The sequence below is a fragment of the Alosa alosa genome, chromosome 12 (genome assembly GCF_017589495.1).
Source record: "Alosa alosa isolate M-15738 ecotype Scorff River chromosome 12, AALO_Geno_1.1, whole genome shotgun sequence".
Taxonomy (NCBI): Eukaryota; Metazoa; Chordata; class Actinopteri; order Clupeiformes; family Clupeidae; genus Alosa; species Alosa alosa.
Window position 1 is genome coordinate 8,988,681 of NC_063200.1, and position 26,598 is coordinate 9,015,278.

Below are 26,598 nucleotides of genomic sequence, written 5' to 3' on the forward strand. Positions count from 1 at the left end.
GCAGTTCTCAAAAGTATTGCGGTAATGAAAACTATGACTGACGACAATTTATTTTATTTTTTTAAATATTATAACTGTTATAATGTTAATATTATTAAAACACACATTTTGATAAAGCATTGGACTTAAAACAATATGTAGAACTTTATTTTATTTTAAAGTAAAAGATAAAGATTTTCTTAATGATCAAACACTTGGGATTTGAGCCAGGTCACATTGCGGTAATGATAATTTACTCATAAAATGCATAAAAAATACAAAATAACAATAAAATATGGAGAAATTACCTTGTGTGCAAGATTAAGCGCATGTACCTATATTGTTAAATAGTGTAATCAGTGGGATTTATCGCATATTTGACCATCAAATCCTTAGTACCGTAAGATTTTGGGGTTTCTCGAGAATCACCCATATGAGCATATATATGCTCATATAGCATATATATATAGCATATATATGAGCATATATATGCTCATATATATATATATATATATAGCATATATATATAGCATATATAGCATATATATGCTCATATATGTGTCTCATCTTATATAAGTAATTATTCGACTGCTTGGATCCATTAGGGACTGCTTTCATTTTACATTCTTTTTTTATTTTGCAGAGATGGGAAACCAGTGACTCCACGGCGAAAGAGTGTCTCGTATCTTAACAATAACCTAAGCTCTAAAGCAAACACACCACATAGCATGAATGGTAAGTCAGGATTTCAGGGCCAGTACAGTTCTTTGAGAGCAATGCAAAGCTGTGTCAGTAACACATGCACAGCACAGTGTCTCACAGCAGGTTTTGTCTTTGAAGGTTATCTCCATGGTGAGCGCAACGAGTTGGAAGTCCTTTCCAGTATCTGTCCATCTGAGGTACCTAATCCAATTACTTGTTCATGCTCTGTGTTTTTTTCTTTGTCCCAGACTGAAAATCCTCTTTTAGTAGTTGAGTGAATGTAGGATATCACATTTGATCTTGACGTGTTTGACCAGACACTGTGTAGCCTACTCTTTTGGAGAACTCTATCCCCCTCAGCACAAGCCAAATTAGGACTTACGGCTATTTTTGTTGTCCAGCTCTGGTTTCTGTGGTTGATATTGCACAAAGCTTTTTCTGGGTGAACTGTATAATTTGTGACCTTTTTATATTGCACTGTGTGTATGTGTGTGTGTGTGTGTGTGTGTGTGTGTGTGTGTGTGTGTGTGTTTGTTCCAGGAACAGCTCATTCAGATGCAGCTGGAAAAGCCCCCCTCTGGTGGCCTTGGCTTCTCAGTCATTGGTGGAGAGAGGGGCATTTTTGTCAAGTCCATCACACCTGGAGGAGTGGCTCACAGCTCAGGTGAGCTGCAGGTCGGAGACCGGCTGTTGAAGGTGAGTTGCAATTTTTATTATACTCTATTACAGTTAAAATGTTGTCACAAATGGATAGAGCAGGCCCTCTCCTTCTAACTTTGGGAAGTAATCCAGATTTCTTGGTATTCATGTCTGTCAGATTAGGTGTTTTTTGATGGTGTGTGTGTGTGTGTTTCTGTGTATAGTAGATTACCAAATCTTGTCTGTGTTGATACAATCATGTGGACCAGGCATACCTCTTAAGTCTTACTTTGTTGCCTTTTGCCTGTTGATCCATATAAATCAAATAATGTAAATATGTGTGTGTCTGTGTGTTTGCCTGCAGGTGAATGATGATCTGATGACAGGAGTGTCTCACTCCAAAGCGGTCACCACCATCAGGAAAGCCAAAGGTGTAGTCCGTATGATTGTGTCCAGACCTCCTGACCAAACCCCTAGCACTTACCTGGGCTTCCTGCCTCTCAGCTCAGACAAGTGCAATGGAAACACAGGTACTTCAGTACCTCTTTCTGTTTAAATAAAAGATGAATAAAACCTCACAACACCTGCTCAGAATGTGGTGATTTAACCTGTTACAGATGTAAGTGAGGACAGTGGGGTGCGAACTAAAGTGCACAGCCCAGAAGATGGTCAGAAGTCCAGCAGTGAAAAAGATCCACCTGTCATCCCACCCATAGGTACATTACTCACTGTTTTATGTTTTATCTGTGCTAGTGTGCTTTCAGGGAAACCCACAACTGTTTCAGAGGTAATTGTTGTTGTTGATGTGCGTGTGTGTGTGCGTGTGCGTGTGTGTGTGTGTTTGCACAGACTATGATGTAGGTTCAAAGGAAAACAGGACCGAGGGTAATACGGATCTGTCAGAGGACACAGACTGTGACGGTTCCTCCCTGCCTGAAGACTCCCCTGAGGTAGAAATATGCACTTAATTACAAACTTAACTAGGATTATTTGATGAATATGGAAACATTTGGTGCTGTAAAATACAACTTAAGTTTGCATTCATAAAAGTACTTTGAGTAAAGGTTCTCCATTCTGCCCCTCTTCTTTCTCTCCTTCTCTCTAGCTTCCTCTCTCTCTCTCTCTCTCTCTCTCTCTCTCTCTGTCGTAACACGTTTTAGTTTTGAAGTGCTGTGCTATGTCTACCACCACCATCTGGTCTACATGAGGCTTAATGCTCCATTGATAATCCAGTCCAGTGGTCAAGTGTTGCTTCTTTGTGTTTTCAGACCTCAAGGAGAAAAGACTGGAAAGAAGAGAGTGTAGATAGCCCTGCCAATGACCGGTAAATATCATGGGGGAAAAGGTGCTCCTTATGAAGTCTATAAGCATAGTTTTGAATAAGTTTACTTGTATAGGTAGAGGTGCACTGTTTCAGTAAGGGCTATAATTACATGAATGGTTTAATATAATTTACTTACAAATAAGGAGAACATACTATGGATCTTTATTAAGAGGATAGGCTTTGTGCTGGCATAGCTTAACATCTGTTTTGCCTGACCTAAAACGAGCATCAGTCACGACTGAGAACCCAAAATTTAAATGAAAGCGTATCAAAATGAGTTTGTCCAAGTGTCTCCAGGACCTTCATGTCAAAGTGCAAGCTTGCATTGTTTCTTATGACATGACTTGAGAATCCTGAAATGATGTTGTAACTCCTCAGATCTGCCATTCTCAGCTATCTGCAGAGCAGTGAAGGACAACTGGAGGAGGAGGACGAGATTACGTGGGACAGCGATGAGCTTCCTATTGAGAATATAAACTCCAGGTTCACAGAGGGTAAGTCAGGTTCCTCACATACTCCATCAACTGCAGATAATCATCCCTTAATCTGACATGACTCAGCAAAGGACATTTAAGGATGGATACTGGAGCCACTGTTGATTTCAGATTGATTGTAGAGGGATTTGGTCATGATTATTTATCATTTTCTCTCTTTCTCTCTCTCTCCATTAGATGGGCCTATTGTTACTGAAGAGGAGCTGACATCTCTGCCTCTGGTAAAGGTCATACCTGATGGTCAGTATACCGGACCCAAACTGAACACAGTGGTGCGCATGATGCGCGGTCTGCTGGAACAGAAGGTGCCCCTGCAGGAGTTTGAGGTGAGTAAGTGATCCAGTGATGAAATCCAACTCATAAAGTGATCTCATCCAACTCATAAACTTTATTCAACACATTGTAGGTTTCACAAATGTATTACATTGTACATTGACTTCAATGTACAATGTACTAAATTTGTGAGTGTGTGTGAAATCTTACAGATAGTACATTGACCTTCTCATACTTTTTGTATCTAGAATTTACAGAATTTGCAGCCTCTTGATGACTGTCTGATTGGACAAACACAAGAAAACAAAAAGAAGAACCGTTACAAAAATATTGTACCTTGTGAGTATTCTCATATAATGTTGGTGCACAAACAATAATTTTGTCTTAGCATGAAGCAACAATTTGCTCTAATTATTTTCATTAAATACCTTGCTTTTTGTCTGTAGTCGACACCACTAGAGTGCTTCTTGGCAAAGAAGGTGGATACATCAATGCCAACTTCATAAAGATGCCGGTGAAGGACGAATGTTTTCTGTATATTGCCTGCCAAGGACCATTACCCACCACTCTTGGGGACTTTTGGCAAATGGTGTGGGAACAGAAATCAAACGTCATTGCAATGATGACCCAGGAAGTGGAAGGAGGAAAGGTCAAATGCCAGAGATACTGGCCTGATACACCCAGAACAGCCGAAATGGTAGATGACAGACTCCAGATCACACTAGTGAAGGATCAACACCTGGACAACTTTGTTATTCGATTGATTGAGGTTAAAGATACTCAGGTAATTTCTTGGACTTCGTCTTGGTTTTCCTTGAAATGATCAAAGAGTGGAGTGCACACACATCTCCAAATTTAAACAGGTGCTGGGTATAAGGCTATTAGATATTTGATACCTGACGAAGACCTCTGGTCGAAACATTGTACTAATAAACCACTCTGGGAGCTTATAGAAACAGTGTGCGGGTATCTTTATTTTCCTTGAAATGATCACAATATTTCTTTACAGTTAAGGTTCAGTAGATGTAGACATATTAATGTCTAATTAGAATTTTTGTTCCTAGACTAACGAGGTGCAGCAGGTCACGCACTTGAACTACACTGGTTGGCCTGACCACGGAACACCCACACAGCCTGAGCAACTGCTCACATTCATCTCCTACATGAGACACATCCACCAATCAGGACCCATCATCACTCACTGCAGTGCAGGGATCGGAAGATCGGGGACTCTGATCTGCATAGACGTGGTTCTGGGGCTCATCAGCAAAGATGCCGATGTAAGTAATGATTGACACAGATTATATTGCATGTTATTTTTTGTGAGTTTGATTTTTGTAAACTCATTAGTCAAATTCATAACGAAATGTTTTGCTCAAAGCTGTTTTTCTTTTGAAGTTTGATATTTCAGATGTGGTTCGTACCATGAGGCTTCAGAGACAAGGAATGGTACAAACAGAGGTGTGTTGTCTATAAAATGATTAAAACTATTCTGCATCTGTTTTCATGGCCAAACATTGTATGACAACAGCTTTTGTTGTGCATTGAATGTGTAAAGTTTGTAGTCAGTAGAATTTTTATTTATTTTTTCCATGTTTGTCTTTCCACAACAGGAACAATACATTTTCTGCTATCAGGTGATTTTATATGTACTCAGATGTCTTCAAGCAGAGGAGACTATCTCAGGATAGAAGATTGAGCTCCTTTGATGAGACTGTTACAATGATTTGAGCATTTTAAAGCTTCACGTAAAGATGGAGACCAACCCTTGTCCACAGGGACTGAAAAATGTTAGAACAAATTCATAGATTATCTTATCAACATTATTAACTTCTGGAAACATCAGATATTCTAGAAGATTATGTATATTTTTGGCTTCTGTTCTCTTTTTGGCTGCTACTACTTTTAAAGACAATAAACCATTGATTTTTTATGTTACCTTTTTTGGTAAAGAAACAGTGCTTTTATGGACACATTACAGAATGACCATTGAGGTTAGCAATGAAATCCTATTTTATATGGAACAAAATTATCCTTGTTCTTTTTAAAAGCTAAATAATGCTGGAAGTTGCCTCGACAGAATACGACAACAGTATTTGCTTTGTAAATCTCAATATCAATCACCTTGAATTTCTGTGGTAAATAATCACATTAAAGTGTACATATTTATCTCCTGAAATTGTTGATATGTTTTAAAATGTTATTACTGGACTATTTGCAATTTGTAAATAAAAGAGTATCATGCCTTTTCAGGTTGTTGACATTTTCCTGCAGTGTGTGTGCAAGATTTTCTGTTTACATATGTTAAGTGTTTGTGTCAGATTATAGCCTGCATGGATGTGCCAGACAAATCTTAAATTTGGCCAACTATGCCTGATCATTTAAAGTAGTATATGGAAACTCCGTGGGCTATTTGAGTTGGCCATTGTAGAAGGGGCCCATCAGCCACCATTTAGACTTAGACCTTATATTGGTCTACAAAAAAATGAATTCAATCATTCTCGTGAACCCACTTGTGGTTGCCTAGCCTACTAGGAAATCAGGTCAAATAATAAAAAAGTTAAAACCTTATTTTGTCCTAGGAGTTTTAGTAGCCTAGTTTCGAGTAGGCTACCTAGCTATCTAATGCTGCCACCTAGTGATGATGTAACAACGTAGCAAGAAAAATAGTGGCTCTGATACAATCTACAATGCAATAAAATGCAAGTAAAAATGGGATCTTTGGAGTTATCTCCAGTTTTCTTGTGATATGTAAAAGCATGTTCGTGTAGGTATATTTCATATAATTTGAAAGCATGAGCAAGGCCAGTGCTTATCATTTCATAAACGTGTGTCTTCCCATCACTGACCCGTAAAATGGTGATGAACAGTCTTTCTGATGATCCTTCTTTCCGGTACCCAAACCCTATATGAGTGACGTAACACTCTGGACGACTACCCCAGCGAAGCCCGAAGTTTGTTGCCAGGTGCCTTGCATGATTCACAAAGATAGTTTCCTCAAAGGCTGGGTCGAGCTCCTTCTCCCCGTCAACAGCCTTAAAAAAAAAGATTACCGTGTACAAGTGGCCAGGACCCTGGGAGGCATCGCACACTGGCAAAATGAGCTTCTTGTTGTAAGTTACAGCAGCATTTCGATGCAACGAAAACCTTAGCTTGGCTATGTTAGCTGGCTAACATGATTTTGCTAATGTTAACGTTATATCAATGATCCCATCCAGGTGCTAATGTTATCTCCATCGCGAGTTGGCCTATTTGTATCAAATGACGACTTACTAACGTTAGCTGTCAAGTAGTATTTTAGAAGAGGCAATAACTCAACGTTAGTCAAACACTCTGAACTGACATCGTATGCTAGCAAGCTAACATTGACACCCTTTTAAAGTTACATTTTGCTAACGTTAACGTACCATATAATTGCTATTGAACCTGTGTTATATTCTTGCTATGCTGCTAGCTTGCTTGTTTCCACCATGCGATGCTTTCTCTCTAAATGTGACATATGTTGGTATCTATGTATAAGCATTGATATCATGGTGATAAACGCATGTGGCCACATAATTTAGCGTTTATGGTGTAAGAGAATACCATGTATTCATCTCTGGCGAAGTGACCTGGCTAACTTTTCAGCAGCCGACTAATGCTAGCTGTCCCGTATTAATATAGCAGATTAAGATGGCTTTCTACTTATCCATCTATTGACTTGACGTAACGTTACCTCATAAACCAAAACTAATGTCTTGGTAAACAGTGACACTTCAGGCAGGTGTGCTAAGCGTACATTAGCCGGTTGTTAGCAGTGATAACGTTTGCTAATGTTAACTAAATGCACACACTGCACTAGACATTGCTATGTTGGGGCCATTCATTTCAACGTTAAGGTTACACCACCACAGAGAGGATCACTCTTTGCACCAGTATAGATACTGTAAGTTAACACTTTAGGATTTGCGTAAGCAAACTTCAATAGCACGACACTTGTAACGTTACTGATTTTGTAAGAAGGACCTTAATAGACGTTTTTTCCCCTTATTTACATAGACTTGTAGACATCGGTTTGTGTCAGAGGCTAGTGTCAATATTAGTTTTATGTTCATACAGTAACTTATCGCACCATTGCCATTTTAACAGCGGAAACCGTTCGTCAAAAACCTTTAAACCGAAGAAGAATATTCCTGAAGGGTCTCATCAATACGAGCTGTTAAAACATGCAGAAGCCACCCTTGGCAGCGGCAACCTGCGAATGGCTGTGATGCTACCAGATGGAGAGGACCTAAATGAATGGGTGGCTGTGAACAGTAAGTGATTTTAGAGTTTTGATTCAACACGTTTGCTTTTAGATTGCAAAATCTTCAATGTCTGCAGGACCTCAAACACATATTATATTTCATACAGTAGTATATACAATGTATTGAGCAATATATTGATGTGAGGAATGTGTGTGTGTCTTGCTTCTTCTCCCAAGCAATCACTCTGTTGTACGCTCAGAAATAGCCCCCACCCTTACACTGAACAAAGTCAATCAACACTGTTCATCTACCTCATGTATACTTCAATCTTCAATTACAATATTGTTATTCATTATCATTGCACTGAACTGCCTTGCACTATATTTATATTTAATCTTAAATCTCAGTCAATCTTTTCAATTGTATATTGTATCTTGCCTGTGCCTGTTGAGGTGTCCACGACCATGGCAACCTTGACAGGGACAACAAGAAGGCCCCCCACCCCCCATTGCACTACCTTATCCCACCCATAGTGTTCAATTTATTTCCAGATGTACATACTGTATTTATACTTACATAGCCATATTCTACTGCCCATCATTCTATTCTCACTGTTATGTTTTTATTCTTTATGTTTTTTTTTATTCTTATATGTTAAGTGAGTATACTTTGAGAGCAAAGATTAACCTGGGTCAAATTCCATGTTTGTTTATGCAAACCTGGCCAATAAAGCTGATTCTGATTCTTGGTGGGAGCATTATGATTGGGAAAAGATGTCCAAGTGGCGTGGTAGTCTGTGAATTCTAAACACTTTCTTTGTCCCATCTCCATCTGTTTGTTGGCCTCTACACTGAGAACCAACTCCCTGAAAGAACTCACTACACAAACCTAATTCCAGCACATCTAATTACCAACAAGAAAGGCCAGTAATGGATTAGCAAGTATAGGATTGACCAGCTCATGCAATCATATGCATCACTCATATACATGTATTTGTTTAGCAAGTGCTTATGTACAGAGGACATGCATTTTTATCTCAATGTGTGCTCCCTGGCTTTATAACCCAAGAGATGGTGTGAGTACCTTGTGAGTTGTGCTCCGAGTGTAGCCCTCAGCAGCAAGAGGGCCCTCACAACTGGAGATGTCCAACCTGATATGTTGTAGCCTAGCCCCTGAGTTCTAAACAGACTATAGTTGTTCTTCTAATGGCAAAGCTATTGAGAAGTTAGGTTGGTATGAGAACTGAACACACTGCTCCTGTGTAGTTCAACGCTACGTTTTACACATAGTTGATGCTGATGTCTTTGCTCCTCCATTTCTCTTAAATGATACAAGGACGTATTACATCTAATGATTTGTGTTCATTCTCCTCCACCCTGTTCACCCTGTTGCACACACTCCCAGCGGTGGACTTTTTCAATCAGATCAACATGCTGTATGGGACCATAACAGACTTCTGCACTGAGGAGAGCTGCCCTGTTATGTCTGCAGGGCCAAAGTAAGTTTATACAGCAAGACTGTGCTGTGTTGGTAAGCATTTCTGGAACACTGAAACCTCAATTTGAACAACATTGTGTGTTGTTCTGTAATGATTGGGTCATGTTGGATATTGTCAATAATATACTAAGGAAATCTGATGGCTTTGCAAGATTTCATTCTAAATGTGACGCATGAGCTTGACTTGCAAATTAAGAAATTTATATATATCAATAGATTTTGAATATAGCCTACAGTACCTTAAACATGCATGTTTCGACTCACTGTCTGCATTCTCAATCGACGGTGTTGTTTCCTGTTATTTTGTTTCCATAGGTATGAGTACCACTGGGCTGATGGGACCAACATTAAAAAGCCAATTAAATGCTCCGCACCAAAGTACATTGACTACTTGATGACCTGGGTGCAAGATCAACTTGATGATGAAACACTATTCCCTTCTAAAATCGGTACTAAATATTCTCAAATTGAATTTCAGTTCTCACATTGCTTACTGTTTGTGTGTGATATTTCTATTTCTATTTTGGGGATTTAAAGGAGGATACTAAGTAGTGGCAGTGTACAATGAATCCCTGTTCCCGTCCTCTCAGAAGTCTCATTAAATGTACTTAAATGAAGTTCATTTCTGAAACAAAGTTTCTCTCATGTTTCATGCCAGGTTGTGAAATGTGAATTAATAGTCTGTTGCGACTTGAAGTTGTTTGTCATTATTTTGTGAATACATCTTTTGTGTGATTTCTCATCTTTTGACACCTTTTAACCTACAGGGGTGCCATTCCCCAAGAACTTCATGTCTGTGGCAAAGACCATCTTGAAGCGCTTGTTCCGTGTCTACGCTCACATTTACCACCAGCACTTTGACTCTGTCATGCAGCTGCAGGAAGAGGCCCATCTCAACACCTCCTTCAAGCACTTCATCTTCTTTGTGCAGGTCAGGGACACTTCTCAAACACATGTCATATCTCTTTGAAAGAATCATTCATTTCCCAGTGTGATTTCAGGTGCAATCTTTTTGGGGGGGTTGTCTGATTCGTTTGTGTGTGTTTCGTTTCAGGAATTCAATCTGATTGACCGAAAGGAACTAGCCCCTCTACAGGAGTTGATTGACAAGCTGACAACGAAGGACAGATAGATGGAGAGAGGGATGAAAAAGAGTGATCCCCTAATCACACAACTGATCTCTGTGCCCTCTGTTCTCCTTTGCTTTGTACAGATGTCCTGCCTTGATCTAAGCTCAACCGCACGCCATTGCTACAATAATACTAGCTATGGAGGGAAAAAAAGTAACACTACATCAGAGAAAAGCCTGTCAATGATATTAACAGTAAAAGGGTTCAAGCTAGCTTGGTTGACTGGTCTTTACAGGCACCTGTTTATCCACAGGCTTAGTTTTAACAGACAGTGTCTGTCATAGTATTTTGAGAATACCAAGCTAATGTGTTTAGTTTGGTTGAGCAGTTTGTGGTGGTGTTGTCCCGCGCCTCTTTCAGTTTTCTTAGAGCTTTTAAAGTGTTGTTACATTACTGCCATCTAGTGGTAGATTAGCATAACCCTATTCCCACCAGCCCTTTCCAGTCATCTTTACTATATTTTACCTGTTGGGGGGGCATGCTCAGTCAAAATAATGCAGTGACTCAGACAGCAGATGGATGAAGATGAATTTAGAAAATATCAATATTTCCTATGCAATTATAGCAACACTAATACTTTTCTCCTTGCACAAAGATACTTTGTGTTTCCCAACAAAATGTAACACTTTTTTAAATAATTGGCCACAGTGGCATGTCCATTGTTTGATTACGTTTGTGTTAGAAACCTTTAACAGCTTTCATATTTCTTATTTGCATGTTGAGATGCATTGGTTATATTGTGGTGATCCTCAAGGAGTGCTGGTCACTTTTCTGATCAGAACACTATGTTTCTTGGAAATGAGTTGTATGAGTATGTGCGTATGAGTCGGATATGATGACGAAATACCGGCTTAAGCTTAGCTAAAGCATTTTCCCTTTTAAGCATTCAATAAGTCAAGACTTAACTGAAGCATTTACAGCAAGTTATATGAGGAGTCCAGAAACTGACAAAACATATCAGTCGTGTTTGTTCCTTGTTTGTTTTTGTCAAGGAGTAAGATTACAATGCCACACATTTGAACTACAGTGTAATTTAGGTGTATACCAAAAACTGACTTAGTGACAGGATTAATGTTTGTTTTGTTTTGTTGGAACTCTCTGGCATACTTTGATTGTTGAACTCATTCTAATATGAATTCGGTGTGAATTCAATATTTGTCAGCATACACATTGGTAAGTAGCATTCCATGAATGTAATGATCTGGAGCAGCAGGTAACTGTGAAGATGGCTGCAGTAATGACGGTGCCAACAGTTACTAAGAATGCCAGGCAGGTGTTAACTGTTTGAACTGTTGAACCTAATTTTGCCTCTGAAATAGAGTATATATTTTCCCTGGACTGTATAGATATGACGTTTCTGAGCAGGATGTACATAATGTTTAAAGCTGTAGAAGAATGCAGCTGTAGAAAGCATTTGAAGCGTTACTGAACACACTTTGTTAAACAAATATTGATGCTGTAAATATGCCTAATAAAACTTGTTTGACCAAAGTCAGTGCCATGATGAGTATTTCTTGCCTTTGTTATAGGGTATATAATATCTTGGGCTGCAACAATTAATCAATTGTTTGAGTAGTTGTCTAAATTAGTAGTTTTCTTAAGTACTAAATGAATCACATTATTTAGGTAATCAGTGAATTGATTTGTATCATTTTTAAAGGAAAATACCTTAAAATCCTCTGATAACTGCTCCTTAAACTTGAATATTTTCATCATACCTACACAGTAAACTATTTGAGGTATGGATAATGCAAGACATTTGAATACAATCTTGGGCATGGAGAAACATTGACATTGTTTCACCTTTTTTTTTATTGTTATTTGTGTTATTGATCACACTACTAATCCATTAATCAGCTCTGACAATAATCGTTAGTTGCTGCCCTATAACAAAAGATTCAGTTCTTTCTTCATCATGTTTGCGTGATGTAGGCTGTTAGGTACAGTTATGGCCCATGACTCAAAATTATTTTCAGACCATATTAAGTCATTTTTTAACTGCTGTTTCACTGAAGTAGGGTTTTTTTGGCACTGCAGGTACAGTGCGGTACTTGTATAGGCTGTCAGCATTCATTAATGTTTTAACGCTCTCTGAAGGGACTACGCACATAGCCTACCTGACGCTTGCGTCATTACGCAGAGAAGGCTACCTTGATGGTGTACCTTTGGGCGTCCTTACACGCGCAAGCTGGGAGGTCTGGGGCTGTTGTTGACGGAGTTACCCTTAGATAAATGTGAAGAGAGAAGTTTTTGGATCTAGGAAACACGTTATTTGCAAGGTAATCATTTTTAATATGTACACTGAATTTCTCAAATCGAGTTTTCCTAATAATGATTGCGGATATTGTAGCCTACGGATGGATGAATGCGCCTATACAAACCTAACCCCTGCATGAGAATCATCAGATATGAAGTTCCAGTGCATTACGAATCAGTAGGCTATGTTGATTCCTTTTAGTTATCTTTACTCATTGATTTGCTAAGTGAACTGATGGTAGACTTTTGTTGTTGATTTGTCTTTGTTCCAAATGTACAACTAGGCGTTTGGTTTGTCGTTAACTTTCAGCATAAAGAAACTTAGCCTATCAAACCAGCTTGTTACTGTTCATTATATGCACATGTGCTCATCATTTGCAACAAGCTTTAGTTTAGAAATGCCCTTACGATGTGTAACCCCCATTCATATTATTATTTGACCGAAAAACTTTACATGTATGTAAAGAAGTGTTTATGGTGGCAGGCCCCAACTGTAATCCAGTCTGCACAGTGGACTTGGTGGTACCAGGGGGAGCTTAGCTCATTGATCAAAGCACATGGGGGATTTCAGGGCTATTCAGCTGCAGAATGCAGGATTTTGTGGGTTTGGCAAGACATTTGCCCTTGAGAATTTGTTTTGTACTCACCAGGACTTAGTAAATAAGCAACATGGACACAAAAAAAAACAAGCTTTGTTTTGTCTTGTTTGACTGAGCCATTTGAGACTAATGGCCTCTAATAACTTTAGCCTATAGCTGCACATGCTAATACAAATGAGTGTCTTGGAAATGAAATTGAAGTTGGATGTTTGTAAGATATTAGCTTGTTTATAAAGTTTCAAATTATTTTGAGATTGACAGGAATTCACTTAATTCAGCAGTGTGCTTGCTGTCACTTTCTTGGATGCTTTCTTGTATTCTGTCTGTAAAACCAGTAGGCTACATGCACGTCCAAGTGCGCATGCACGTTGACTTCCATTGAATCCCTCTCCCTGGACAAAGCCCCTCTCAGAAAGTCCCGTCAGGTTTCTGATGTCACTCTTTGGGGAAGATGAGGGGTCACCTTGGTTACAGAGTTTCTGTGTCGACCTTTTCAATTATGTGCTTGGAGTGACCGAGGGTGTTCCAGTGGAAGAAAGGAAGAAAGGGAAACCGAAAGAAAAGAATGGACAAACAGGGTTCTGTCACTGTCTCTATATCTGACCATCAGGTCAGACATGAGCGATACAGGTCAACTATTCTTGTTGACCTGTAAACTGTCAAGTGGATTGCAAAAGGTGTATTAAAACTATTTCCTGTCTTTTAAGCCCCATTGATTGTTTGTTCTTGTCAGAGGTTGAGACACATTATTAGCTTTTTTCATGATTTGGGTTGCAAAAGCTGTTTAAAAAAAAATAAAAAATTAAGCAGTTCCACGTACAGCTCAAGGCAGCCCTGTTGTGAGGAATGGTCAGACTGCCTTATGAGTGTCCTTTATGTAATATGTATTTGCTCTCTTTGTGTGGTGTGTTCATGTGCATTGTGCTGTCTAAAACTATAGCCTACTCAATAACTGTCTCTAATGATGGAATATTGTGTTTAGCTGGTGTCCTGTAGTCCTCTTTTTGAATGCTAATTTAAATAATTAAATAGCATTTTAAACTATTCATAACTATTACAAAAACAGAGATACTACAAATACTAAAGAAATACTGTACTTCAGATGTGAAGGTGAATGTAAATTTAGCCATCAGGTTAGCATTCCCTTGTCCAATCAGACTTTCTGTAACTCAGTCAAGGCAGTAAAATCTATGCATCACTGTTCCAAACAGTTCTCCGACATACCTTCATACATTCCACTTAAGAGAGAGGGAGGTTGAAATAGCTCTGGTTTGTGGGCACTGTGTTTTGCGTTTTGCAGAGCAGAAGGTTCACTCTGCTGGACTAAATGAAATTCCATGAATAGAGACACTTCCTGACCAGCCGAAGAGACCAAACCAAAGTCCTTTTTATGCCTGCCCAGAAAAGGCACCTAGATTGCTCTATCATTTACTAGCTATTGCTATGTGTTATTGTTTATGTATTTGTTTTTCCTCATCAGTTACTACTTAGTCTGTGTATACTGGCTACTTTAAAAAGGAAGTTGGAGTGATGTTATTCAACCATTTATACTGACTTGTAAGTTTTCCACATCACTGTCCCATTTTCTCCAGCCTTGTTCAGCTGATTTTTAGCTTCGCTGTTGCAAAGAACGGGGTTCAAATATCCCTCGTATATCATATATCGTTCATATATCGCCTCATCATCAGGATGTGCCCTTGAATGTTCCCTTGAATCCCCAGGGTATGAGGACAGACCGTCCTAAGACCTGCACTGACGCTGCAAAGCATTAGGGCACACCGGATGTGTGCATTACAGATGTCTGCTCGCTCCAAGCATGAAAGAGACCGGTTTTCTGTGTACGAGTCGGTGATGTAAAACCTAATCTACGGTTCCCTCTCCTCTGATTGCATTTTCACCCTTAAATACTTCTCCTTTTTGTCCATTTCTCAGGTTGTTGGGAAGATAAGATGAGCTGTGGATGATTCGTCTCTCTTTTCTACATGGCTCACAGCACATATTTTTATACCAATGGCCCAGGTGTGATGCACTCACTTTTCACACGAGCTCTCTTCTGACCTCTACACTGTACTTCACTGCATGTTGAACTCCAACACAATGTTGTTTTAAAGGTTATCATTGGTAGAATCATCTATCTGTCTCGGCTAAGGGGAGTCTTTTAAGGGGTTTCCCTGACAAGGAGAGAGTGGGAAGTGTGCTGTGATTGGAGGACACGGTCAGCCAATCACTGAGCACTTTGGGTTAAATTCACTGTGTTGGTGACTTTTCTCCGTGTTTGGGGAGAGGTGAAGTGGCACTGTTAGTGTGCAGACGAGAGGGGGAAAGTGAGAGAGAGGAGCAGAAGAGGGTGGAGAAGTTGTTTTGGGAATGCTTGGGATGAACTAAGGATGCTAATGTAGGTGGTGATTTACACTGACTTCCTGAGGTAAAAAAAAAGTTTGTAAAGTTCTCAGCTTTGAATGCTCACTAACAGAGGATGGCATGGGTGTGGGTTGTTTGGACAGAGGGCATATTTGGCACAGTAATTAAATGGTTTCCTAAGTGTAGCTAAATTATGTCAGGCAATAATTATATGTCTTTGAATCCTATATGTATTTTAGATTAAATGAAATGATAAAAATGTGTTCTTTTCTATTCCTAAAATGCACGGATGTGTTTATGAAATCAAATACTTTTAAATCCAAACACACAAAAAAAACAATGTCCTCTTTCCTACTTTTCCTCATCCACTTTCCATTTCCTTTTTGTAACATGCCATTTTTTTTTATTGCATTCCCTGAAATCTTGTTTTGATCTGAGACTACCATGTGGGATTCTCGTAGGTTGCATGTACAATGTCCTTTGCTCAAGAAAATTATGCTGCTGCATCTCACGTTAATTATAGAATCAACAGTTTTTAATGAACAGTTCATCTGTTCTATGATGCATGGAAAAGCATATTACTGAAATATTTTTTTTTGTATTCCCACCTAGATAACACAGAGTCTACTGGTAGCACTAAGCACAGTAGTGTTGGGTATTGTCTGGAGACTCCATACGGATACCAGATTGACTTGGACTTTCTTAAGTACGTGGACAACATTGAAAGGACCAACACTATTCGTCGCCTCAGCCTTCAAAGGCGCCTCAGGGCAGCCAATCCTATTTCAGAACCTCAAGACAGACTCGGCCCCACCCAGTGGACCTCTTCTGAGTCTCTGTCATCTGTGAGCAGCGATGAAGTCCACAGAGGTTCTTTCTCCTCCTCATCCTCGTCCTCGTCTTCCATGAGTCATCGAAGGCCCCCACTCCCTCCTTCCCACTCTTCCCCTTCCCTCACTGGAGGCAATGAGGCCTCTCAGCCGCCCGTTGCTTCTCAGAGGGCTCTGGAGGGCAAGCCCCCTACTGCGACGCTCTCCCCTGCTCTCCCCAGGTCTAACCCCCATGTGGAGCGCACCTTGCTGGAGACCCGGCGGCGCCTGGAGCAGGAGAAGGCCTCCCTCTCGGCAGCTGTTCCAGAGCCTCATCCCAGGCGCAGGCTCGCCAGCTTCGGTGGCGTTGGTTCCAGTGGCTCGCTCTCCCCGTACACAAGCTGGAAAGCTCTGAACCAGAGCCTGCAAGCTGGCAGTGCCAAGCTGAGCGTGGCTGAACAGCCCGGGCAGGGGATGTCTTCCCTGGGAGGCAGCATTGGAGGATCGCTGAGGCACAGTCCACTGAGCTCTGGCAGGGCCACCCCAGTGACGGGCGTGAGCCCCCTTCATCTGCAACTGGTGCGTGACCAGATGATGGTTGCCCTCCAGAGGCTGAAGGATCTGGAGGAGCAGGTCAAGGTCATTCCTGTGCTGCAGGTCAAAATCTCCGTCCTCCAGGAGGAGAAGAGACAACTGGTCTCTCAGGTGAAGAATCTGAAGGGGGAGGACACCGAGACGGACGCGTCGTTTCGGAAACGGGCACACAGCACCGGCTCTGCAGAGCAGCTGGAGCTACAGCGTTACAGACTCAGGAAAGAAGCCGAGGGAGAGACCACTGGGGACAACCCAGACATCCTGAAAACCATCACCACTACTGGTCTGAAGGAGTTCAGGCAGCTCACAGCAGAAATGCAGGCTCTGGAGAAAAAAATCAAAGATGCTCGTCTAGAAACACGACACGGTGTGGTCGTGAAAGCATCCCACATCAGAGGGAACAGGTCTGTGGCTGTTGGCGATGACTTGCCAGTAGACAAAATAGGCATCCTCCATCAGAGCTCTGTGAAGCTCACCAAAGACGTTGCCACAGAGGTGAAACTTGACACCAGATCCGCAGCCGTGGGAGTATCAGAATCCATGCTAGGAGCATCATCAGCAGAGATGGAACTGGAATCCCAGCAGCACACCATCCAGGTGCTGAAGGATCAAGTGCGGCGCTTGGAGGCCGAGCTGAAAGACATGGCTTTGCAGAAGGAGATGGGGCTTCTCAGGAACGAGCTTCGAAACGCAGCGGGGGCCAGGAATCACAAGAGCTCCACAGCGCAGCCCTTGACCTTCAGTGCTGGATCTCAAACCAGAGCTCAAACCCGGAGTCTGGGTGTGGGAAATCACCCCAACATGCAGGATGCATCCACAGGAGAGCAAGCGGAGCAGAAGGGGTGGGGTATATCTGTGGGGGTGTCATGCAAGCCAGATACCCGGTGTGTGGCTACAGGTCACGACACACCTATGAATCACTGGGTCGTACGGGAGAAAGTGAAGACTAGTGAGAAGTGTGTTGGGGATCATGTTTCCACGCGCTGTCAGGGTGTGTGTACAGAAACGAGTACCTGCGAGGCAGGAGTCCTTACAGAGGAGACCATGGAAACTCTCAGTCAGTGGGCCAGGAAGGTGGACCAGCGGACAGTTGGGTGTGGGGACTGCACGGTGGATGTGACTGTGACGCCTTTGAAGGCCCAGGTGTCTCGGGGTACGGTCACCGACACAGTCAGAGGAGTGGACTTGGGCATTATGGTGACCCCATGCACAGCTTCCCAGCGCACCAACACAGCGGTCGACACCGTGTCTCGTTTCACTAGCACTGCAATGGCCTTTGTCACAGAGTCTAGCACCAACACCTCCCTGAATACCACTAAAGAAAAACACACCAATACCATGTCCAACCTCACCAGAAGTATTGCCATAGGTGAAGGCAAGGTTAAAGACACAGAGGCAACAGTGAGAATGCGCTCCATTGGTGTGGGAACTTCAGTACCGGGAGACATGGTTAATTTTCCTTGTGTGTCCCCCGTTGCAAAAGTAACAACTCGAGACACCGGGGTGGGGCTTGCTAATGTCCACGAGAACTTTTTAGTGGGCTTAAGAACCAGGAATATTGCCTGTGGTCCATCTCGCCTCCCGGACCCCACCAAAACCAGGAGCATTGGCATCGGCGTGGGCGACGGCCGGCTCCGGGACGCATCCGGACACTGGCAGATGCTCACACAGACGACCCAGACGCACACGCAACCGCAGCCATCCGCAGCGCTGGAGCCGGGCCTGGATCATTACATCGAGCGCATGCAGAGGCTGCTGAAGGAGCAGCAGAGCCTGCTGACGGAGAGCCACAGTGAGCTGGGGGAGGTCATGGCCCAGCCCCAGGCCCACTTCACCTCCATCAGCACCCAGCTGGCAAGCACCCTCTCCTGCCTGGACTCCGTCGTGCGACACGCAGGCCCCGATGAACCGCAGCCACAACACAAAGGTAGAAAGAAAAATGCCATTACCTACGCATAAACTGTACACTCAAAAATGCATAATTATCTACACATGGGTAAGGTTTATCTTCAGAAAAGTAGTTTGCTCTGCCTCTCTGTCTAAAGTGGTTTACTTTTTTACTCTTAGTGTTTTCCTCTTAGTTGATGATTACATAGCTATGGTAGAAATGAGGCTTGTGGTCCTTCTCAGTATTTCCTTCTGCTACTTCTCAGGTTCTGGGGCCAGCCCATCGTCTGAAACCGCAGAGAAGTCCCCGGGCAGGAAGAAGAGCCCTAAAGGAGAAAAGAAGTCCTCTGACCTTCTTGGTTGGTGTTTGACATTTTTATGGTGGATACTTTATTCAGATTAGAATCAGAATTTTAATCATTGGTGTACTCCGATCTTATTCCAATTGAACAGCCATGTGTAAAGTCAATTGGATTGCCTGCTGTATCTTCTCAAGTATAAGTAAAAACGCTATTCCGATCAGAAACAAATTTTTCAATCGGATTAGTTTAATCAGAATGACAAAAAAACTGTCCATGTAACTCCTTCTATTGGTAGACAGATAGACTTCTATGCACATCTGTTCCTTTATTAAAAGCAAGGAGATGATGAAGATGAAGAAAATGGACTGAGTTTTCTCCTCTATGGGAGAAGAGAAAAGACAAACAAAAACAGTCTAAGCAAGTGTGCATTTGCAGGCACCTCCTCTGACTTCTTCTCTGCTAAGAGGTGGAAATAGCATCTTCTGGTTTTAGTGCTGGCTGTCTGAGACCTACACTTAGAATATTTGGGATGGCGTTTGGTTTTGGATGGCTTCATTTTCCTCTGGTGCTGTGGTTTCTGACACTCACCAACTGAAATTTGAGCCATCCAACCGACGGCAGAACAGGGAAAATATGCAAACGCCACTAGAACACTATACTGAGCTCTTCTCAGTAGGTTCAGATTTTCAAACAGGTGTATATTGCCAGGTCTGGACCTCCTAGATCAGCACAGGTTTGTGTTTCACAGCTAAGGAGCCAAATTAGAAATGTGTTGTATGTTTTATATTTATATATATATATATATATATATATATATATATATATATATATATATATATATATATATATATATAATGTGGAAACATGGATATACAATGGCTTTTCTTTATATGAAAGTTACTGCAATATAAATAAGAGGCAGCAATAATGGTGATTTATGGAGCATTTGCATTGGTAGTAGAATTGCAATAATGAGATACTCCTGGTACTTCTCCAGGTCCCCCCAGCGATGCCTTGTCACTCAAGCCCATCATTAAGAGGAAAGATGGCCACCAATGTTGTGAAGACAGCAGGAAGTATCTGAAGTTGAATCCTGTAGGGTGAGTTTGCTGATCAGGCCCCTTAATTTATCGGGTTTCTCATGGGATTCAAAATCAAGATTTTAACACCACTGTGCAGATTGACATTATTTTGTTTAACAAAGAAACAGGCCTACACTCCACACAAATTTGAATGAATGGTATTGGAATATTAAAGAAGCCCTATGCCGGTCTGGTTATTCCTTCGCTGTTTCTGGGTTTTCGCCTGATTTGGGCTCGCATTTTTCACGACAGCTCCCCCTGCAGCTTTGGTAGCAAGTGACTGTTACGCTAAACCCCCACTAGCTAGCAAGCTAGCCATCAAGAAACCAAGCTAAACACATACAGGGCTCACGATAAAACGGTCGAGCAAACACATTGTTCAAGAGACTATCAAACCACATTACAAAAACAAAGTTCACCCAAGGGTAGGCTACTTACAATTTCAACAGCAACAAAGCCAAGTCGGAGTCCATTTTGCAGTCTTCTTAGAAACTACAATCTGACTACATTTTCGAGACACGATTGGATACTTCCGCTGAGTCACATCCGGATTTGTTCGGGACGGGACCAGAAAGTTGCATATTCGGTTTTTCCACGAGAAACACTAGGGGGAGACGAAGCACCCACCAAACAACCCAAAAAGTGTTGTAGAACCATCAGAACGACTCTCAACCTGCATAATTAAGGTCATTTTTGCTAAAATTGTTGCATAGGGCTTCTTTAATAGTGAAAATGATATGCATAGTTTCATTCAGCAAGCTCATACATAATGCCATGAAAGAAAGATAAATGGATTCTTTCAAAACATTTGTCAAATACATTATGCATACATTTTGATGGCTTAAAGATTAAAGGCTCTGACTGATCATTCAGTCTATTCATTTTCAGTTGAATCCTTTGGTCTCAAAATGTTTGATACATTTTTACTTTGGGAAAAACTAATGAAGTAAATTCACCACTAACTACTCACTCCAACCATTACCACAAACCCTGGCTACTCTAAATATGTGTTGTATACTCCAAAGAGCGTATGTGTAATCCTGTCATGTGATGATGTGTTGTGTTGTGTTTTGTTGTGTGGAGTAGGCTGGAGGGCATGGTCATGAGTGAGGACTCCAACTCTGAGGGCAGTGACTCCGATGGAGCAGTGGACACTGCCACGTCCGAGAGGAGGGAAAGCAGCGGCAGACCTGTTGCTGAGCAGAGGAGGAACCGAGGGCAACTGGACAAGAGGGACCGGTAGGAACAACCATCATAGACAAACAGCAGTAACCTCTCAGAAACTTTTGTAAACATTGCAGGATGTTTGGTGACTCTTAATCCCATTCCAGTTATACAAAATGAAACAATTATACATACTTATGTGCATCTTCATAAATGAACAATTAATAAATGAACAATTGAATGCAAATGGCCTGAGACTAGGTCCAAGTTCTTAAATGAAAGCAGTTACAGTCTATCCCTACTGGACATGACCTGTTCACAATTGGACTTGATTGTGGGATGTTGCCACAGGGGAAAGAAGAGGATTAGTTCTAGCGTCAGCAGCTGTAATCCCCCGCACAGAACCTCACTGCAGCTAAAAGTTAATTCATTATTCATGGATGGACAGGAATGCCAAATACATGAATAAAGCAGGTCACCGCTCTGCTGACTTTAAGCCCAGTAGTGTGATGTTGAAAGACTGTCCGCATGGATCGGATTTCAACATGCTTTCTATATTTGCTCCAACCATGTAGACTCTTGATTATGCCTATCCACATCTGTGTTGATTAATACACAATAGACACTACTGAATTAAGGAGCACTGTAACATGTTTCGTTACAACTGTTACAGAACAACCGTTCTCGATTTAAATATGCCGTGTCTTTTTTTTATGCAGGTATGAGCTGAGTGAAAAGACCATGTCAGCATGTCACACACTAAAGACACATCTGTGTGACGGTCAGACGTTATCCAGCAGAGAGCTGGTGAGTGTTGCAGATCTCTCTGTGTGAGCGCGCCTCTGTGTGTGTATGAAAACCTTTATGTGGAGAATGTGGGTTCACATTAACTCATATTTTTTAGCTGACTTTTGTATTTGATTGACATGCGACAGCTATGGATTCCTCTCTCTTTAGCTCAGATTGTGCTTAGGACGTTCTTTACATGTATCATATGATAGGGAGATTTTATGGCAGGCTATCTAATTAATAATTATGCATTAGTTAGTGTATGTGTATGTATGTATGTATGTTATTACATGTGTATATGAGACATTTAGTATGTATGTGTAAGCAGAAAACTCCTGAACCTATAAATGCAATGGTAAGTGTGAGTGCTTGAGAAAATGTGTTGAGTTAATGCGTCCATTTAAGAGGCAGAGCTCTCCAACTGCCGTTGTTTTCCCACTAACTCATTTTGATTGATCACTGCAGGCTAACAGATTGCTATGGCCATGTGTAAGCATAAAAACACTTTCAACATTTGTTTATTTATAATTCATTTTGATATCCCTGAAACCATTATGGTTTTGGCACACATCCATGCGCCAGACTATAGTCTGACTCAGAGGAAATTGCTGATTTTTTTGGGGACTCTTTTTATACCCCTCCATCCTTGGAATGTGGATGTGCCTGTAATTTTGTACTAGGCACTTTTACATTCCAGAACAGAGGATTTCTGATTTCTGGTTGGAGAGATGCACCCCCTCTGATCCTCTTCCATTCTGACAAATGTCTGGTATGTCTAAGATTAACAAATTACAGGAATCTGGCAGTTCTCTGATTTGGTTGTGTTTTGCTCAAATAAAACTGATGTCCTTTCCAGGCTATGGGAAATGCTAAGTTTACAGCTCTCAGTGGTTAAAGCCGTTTGTCCATTTTGGAGACGGAGAGAGAGAGAGGCAAAGTGAGGGAGTGAAATGTTTTGTGGCAACTGGTTTTGTACATCCCAAAAACCACCCAGGCAACCCAGCATTTCTGCAAGGGCCTCAGTGAAAAAGAGCGTGCATTGTGTGCTATGTTTACCCGTCTTTAGTGTTATCCTATAATTATGAAATGGCTTCTATTATAAGTTGAAATTGCTCAGTGTTGCACGACCTTTTCACATATAAATTACACCGTTCAATGTTTGTCTCAGCATCAACACAGTCTTTGTGTTTCTTTTTCTTTAACATAAGAAAATCTGTCCAGACTGTCTGTGACGCTGAAGGATGCAGATTAATATGTACCCTTTCCTGAATATGTGAACCCTTTTCTGCCAGTGTGACATTATGTGGTGTGTCTGTGGCCTCTGCTTGCATTATACATGCTGTGTGATTATTTGCAAGACTTAAAATGGCCAACCCCACTGTATGTGTCTGTGTTTCCTTTATAGCGTTCCTGCTTGAACACTCTACAACAGGAGTGGTTCCGCGTCTCCAGTCAGAAGGCTGCGCAGGCCGGAGCCGTGGGGGATTTCCTGTGTGCCGCGCACCACATTTCCCCAATGGTGCAGAATCATGTGGCTAATATGGCAGACGGCAATGGCAACACAGCTCTGCATTACAGTGTATCTCACTCCAACTTTAATGTGGTCAAGAAGCTGCTGGATGCTGGTATGCTCCTCTCTGGATGCACACAGTCTCTTCCATCTACATCTCGTTACATTAATACACAGGATTAGATGTTAAAATCCCTTGTGCCAAAATCCAAGGTAAAAACACATTCAGAAGCCCCTGCTCAAGTTTAACTTTAAAAAGCACACTACCCACAAATCTGCCTACAAATGGTCACAAACACAATACAAATGGCCCATCCAACAGCAGTATATAGCATGCGGCATGTCATTGGGGTTATCAAGTGGGCACCCTCATTCACCGATGTTTCGTTAAGTTAGGCCCACAACACCCCATGAAGGCTTAACAGTGAAACCAGCGTCCTGGAGACACTCCCCTCCATGCTGCCACCATATTACCACATTGAAATATCCAATACCCAAAATACTCTTTAACCTGCCCAGGCATGGTCAAGGTTGGCTAGGTTGGTCCGTCCCATTGATGTGGACTGAACCATAGCCATAAAAACCCTGGCCAGGCCACACAGTCTCTTCCATTTACATCTCGTGGTGGCTAGTGTGTTTCATCTTTAATGTCGATATCATTTTCATTTGAGAGAAAAATCTCAGTCTAGGATAAACACATGTTGGGAACTGAATTTAGTTCAGTCCATTAATATGATGTTGTATGGGCAGTGTGTGGAGGATTTCAATTGGAGAGGAATTAGGAAGAGGGAGAGAATTATTCAAACTGAAGAGGATGCGTTTTTTTAAAGCCTTGATAAAGACTAGTAGTTATCGAAATATGTTGGCTGTTTTAATGATTTATTGTAATAAAGACTTTTTAATGCTTCTTTCCTTATCACTAATCTGGAGTGCCTGGATCCCTGTCCTCGTTTCAGTAAAAAGGACGCAGTGTTTCTCTAAACTGTGTGTCATCAGTAGTTTAAATGTTTGTCCCTTGAGTTAAGTTGAAACTGTCCTTGGCTGTGAATTGTCGAGGTAGACCTTGGGCATCAATGGCTATGCTTTTGTTTTCCTCTCTTCTGTAAGACGTGTGCAATGTGGACCAGCAGAACAAAGCCGGCTACACCTCAATCATGCTAGCTGCCCTGGCTGCTGTGGAAACCAAAGCAGACATGGGGGTTGTTGAGGAGCTCTTCCGTAAGGGAGACGTGAATGCTAAAGCCAGCCAGGTCAGACTGAGCCTGAAGAACAGGACTCAACTTAACTACCCTTACACTTAACTACCACCTGATCATTCTCATACAAACTAGAGTGAATAATCCTATTATATAATAAGCTTCTATACAGTTACCTCATATGTACAAATAACTGTTTATGTAGCTGCAGACTAATGCAATGCTGTTAATAACTTGTTTGTGTCTGCATCAGGCGGGTCAGACAGCTTTGATGCTGGCAGTCAGCCATGGCCGCATGGATATGGTCAGAGCCCTGCTGATCTCGGGTTCAGAGGTCAACATTCAGGATGACGAGGGGTCAACAGCACTGATGTGTGCCAGTGAACACGGCCATGCTGACATTGTGAAGCTGCTGTTAGCTCAGCCTGGGTGTGATGCCACTCTGAGTGATAATGTATGTGACCAATCCCCCAGTTATCCTTAAGGGAGGAGTGGAAATGGTACTGCAGTTTTCTCCGTGTTTGTAAATAACTAATGTGTTTGTGTTTGCATGGATGCTTGTCTGTGTGTGTGTTTTTGAATGATTGGATTAGGATGAAAGCACTGCCCTATCCATTGCCCTCGAAGCTGGACATAAAGACATTGCCATGCTGCTTTACGCCCACATTAACTTCTCCAAGGGTCAAACTCCGGTAAGGTCTTAGACCCATACATTATTATCAGGCACACCTGTGAATACTGTTGATGTCAATTGCATGCAGTGTAGTGAATTTGAACATCAGTAAAAAGCAGTTCCTTTGTGAATGTTTTCCTCTATTTCCAGGGGACTCCACGTCTTGGCAACAGACTTGCTCAAATTCAGTAGGGAGAGGATGTTTGGCCCGACTGGATGCCAGTAATTTTTCCACATATTTGCTGCTATATGTACTCTCAGTGCATGCAAGATGCAAACGTTTTTAACCCTGGTTAGGGCCTATAATTGAATACTTTAGCTGAACTACATGGCCTTTGGAATTGGAAATTATCTGTTGGTGAAGCTAGAATCCCATCAATGTGCTTAAAATTACATGGAAATGTGTAATTATCAGTGCATAAGTACATGTCGGTCATGTGAGAATTTTATATGGGCCATATCCAGTCCTCCAACTCCTAAAGACAAAAGACTGCAGTTGAGTGCAGTTTCTTGCTAGCACTAGACGACTGCAGGATATTTTTCTTGGCTCTGAGTCATATCCTTTAATCATTTTTAGCCACTTTGTACAAGTCATAGTTGCTAGATAAATACACCACACTGCCTGTTCTGCAGCTGTTTGTATCTCTGAGACCACGGAGGGAGGTGTCTATGCAGTATCTGTTTCTCTTTTGTGCCTGGATCAGGTTATGTCAGGCATGACAGACGTCCTGTGGAGACAAACTAAAAGCAATAGTAATGTTTTAATGTTTTTTGTGTGTGTACCTGTATGTATTTCCCTTTTCTATCTATTTTATATCATTAACATGCAGATACAGTATTATGCTGGATACAGACAATATTCCAACAATGATTAAAGTATATGCATATATTCTGCTTGTTAACCTGCACTTTGTATAATGGGATTTCCTCTTGAGTACAGCCAACTAGTTTAAGATTATATTTAGTGCGTTATTTTGTCTAAAGTTTCTTATTCTTAAACAATAAAGATGATATTCACTATACGTTTGTCTCTGATCTCCTGGTGTTGTGTAGTGTAGAGACAGCACCACCCTCTGGTCATAATGAAACTGCACAGACTCACAGCCAGCTAG

General features: G+C 41.5%; 3 protein-coding genes across 3 annotated transcripts in view; all 3 read left to right on the forward strand.

The window, feature by feature from the left end:
- ptpn13 (protein tyrosine phosphatase non-receptor type 13) overlaps nucleotides 1-5,663 on the forward strand; it is a 51,333-nt gene extending 45,670 nt beyond the window's left edge. Inside the window, 14 exon segments of the mRNA XM_048258733.1 lie at nucleotides 623-714; nucleotides 820-878; nucleotides 1,222-1,377; nucleotides 1,685-1,850; nucleotides 1,938-2,036; nucleotides 2,170-2,270; nucleotides 2,589-2,644; nucleotides 3,023-3,138; nucleotides 3,316-3,464; nucleotides 3,660-3,750; nucleotides 3,858-4,195; nucleotides 4,476-4,691; nucleotides 4,810-4,872; nucleotides 5,025-5,663. Of these exon segments, the coding sequence (XP_048114690.1) occupies nucleotides 623-714; nucleotides 820-878; nucleotides 1,222-1,377; nucleotides 1,685-1,850; nucleotides 1,938-2,036; nucleotides 2,170-2,270; nucleotides 2,589-2,644; nucleotides 3,023-3,138; nucleotides 3,316-3,464; nucleotides 3,660-3,750; nucleotides 3,858-4,195; nucleotides 4,476-4,691; nucleotides 4,810-4,872; nucleotides 5,025-5,102 (1,780 nt within the window). The 3' untranslated portion in view covers nucleotides 5,103-5,663.
- A 671-nt stretch (nucleotides 5,664-6,334) lies between these two features.
- LOC125305117 (MOB kinase activator 1B-like) lies at nucleotides 6,335-11,759 on the forward strand. Its single transcript, XM_048259728.1, has 6 exons — nucleotides 6,335-6,524; nucleotides 7,540-7,706; nucleotides 9,042-9,135; nucleotides 9,450-9,583; nucleotides 9,902-10,065; nucleotides 10,189-11,759. Exons 1-6 carry the CDS (start codon nucleotides 6,511-6,513, stop codon nucleotides 10,264-10,266), a joined length of 651 nt encoding a protein of 216 aa, XP_048115685.1. The 5' UTR covers nucleotides 6,335-6,510; the 3' UTR covers nucleotides 10,267-11,759.
- Nucleotides 11,760-12,409: 650 nt separating this feature from the next.
- kank1b (KN motif and ankyrin repeat domains 1b) lies at nucleotides 12,410-26,508 on the forward strand. Its single transcript, XM_048258163.1, has 12 exons — nucleotides 12,410-12,543; nucleotides 15,052-15,138; nucleotides 16,093-18,810; nucleotides 19,037-19,129; nucleotides 20,070-20,172; nucleotides 21,241-21,393; nucleotides 22,038-22,125; nucleotides 23,513-23,732; nucleotides 24,725-24,867; nucleotides 25,067-25,267; nucleotides 25,407-25,505; nucleotides 25,637-26,508. The coding sequence occupies exons 2-12, from the start codon at nucleotides 15,102-15,104 to the stop codon at nucleotides 25,676-25,678; spliced, it is 3,897 nt and encodes a 1,298-aa protein (XP_048114120.1). The 5' UTR covers nucleotides 12,410-12,543; nucleotides 15,052-15,101; the 3' UTR covers nucleotides 25,679-26,508.
- The last annotated feature ends 90 nt before the right edge of the window (nucleotides 26,509-26,598 follow it).

Bases quoted from the DNA above. Each gene is read 5' to 3' on its own strand.
- LOC125305117 (XM_048259728.1), top strand. The intron at 7,707-9,041 runs GTAAGTGATTTT...ACACACTCCCAG, and splicing joins TGAATGGGTGGCTGTGAACA to CGGTGGACTTTTTCAATCAG. The intron at 10,066-10,188 runs GTCAGGGACACT...GTTTCGTTTCAG, and splicing joins ACTTCATCTTCTTTGTGCAG to GAATTCAATCTGATTGACCG.
- kank1b (XM_048258163.1), top strand. From the start codon at position 15,102: ATGGCTCACAGCACATATTTTTATACCAATGGCCCAG. The intron at 15,139-16,092 runs GTGTGATGCACT...ATTCCCACCTAG, and splicing joins TTTTTATACCAATGGCCCAG to ATAACACAGAGTCTACTGGT. The intron at 19,130-20,069 runs GTTGGTGTTTGA...GTACTTCTCCAG, and splicing joins GAAGTCCTCTGACCTTCTTG to GTCCCCCCAGCGATGCCTTG.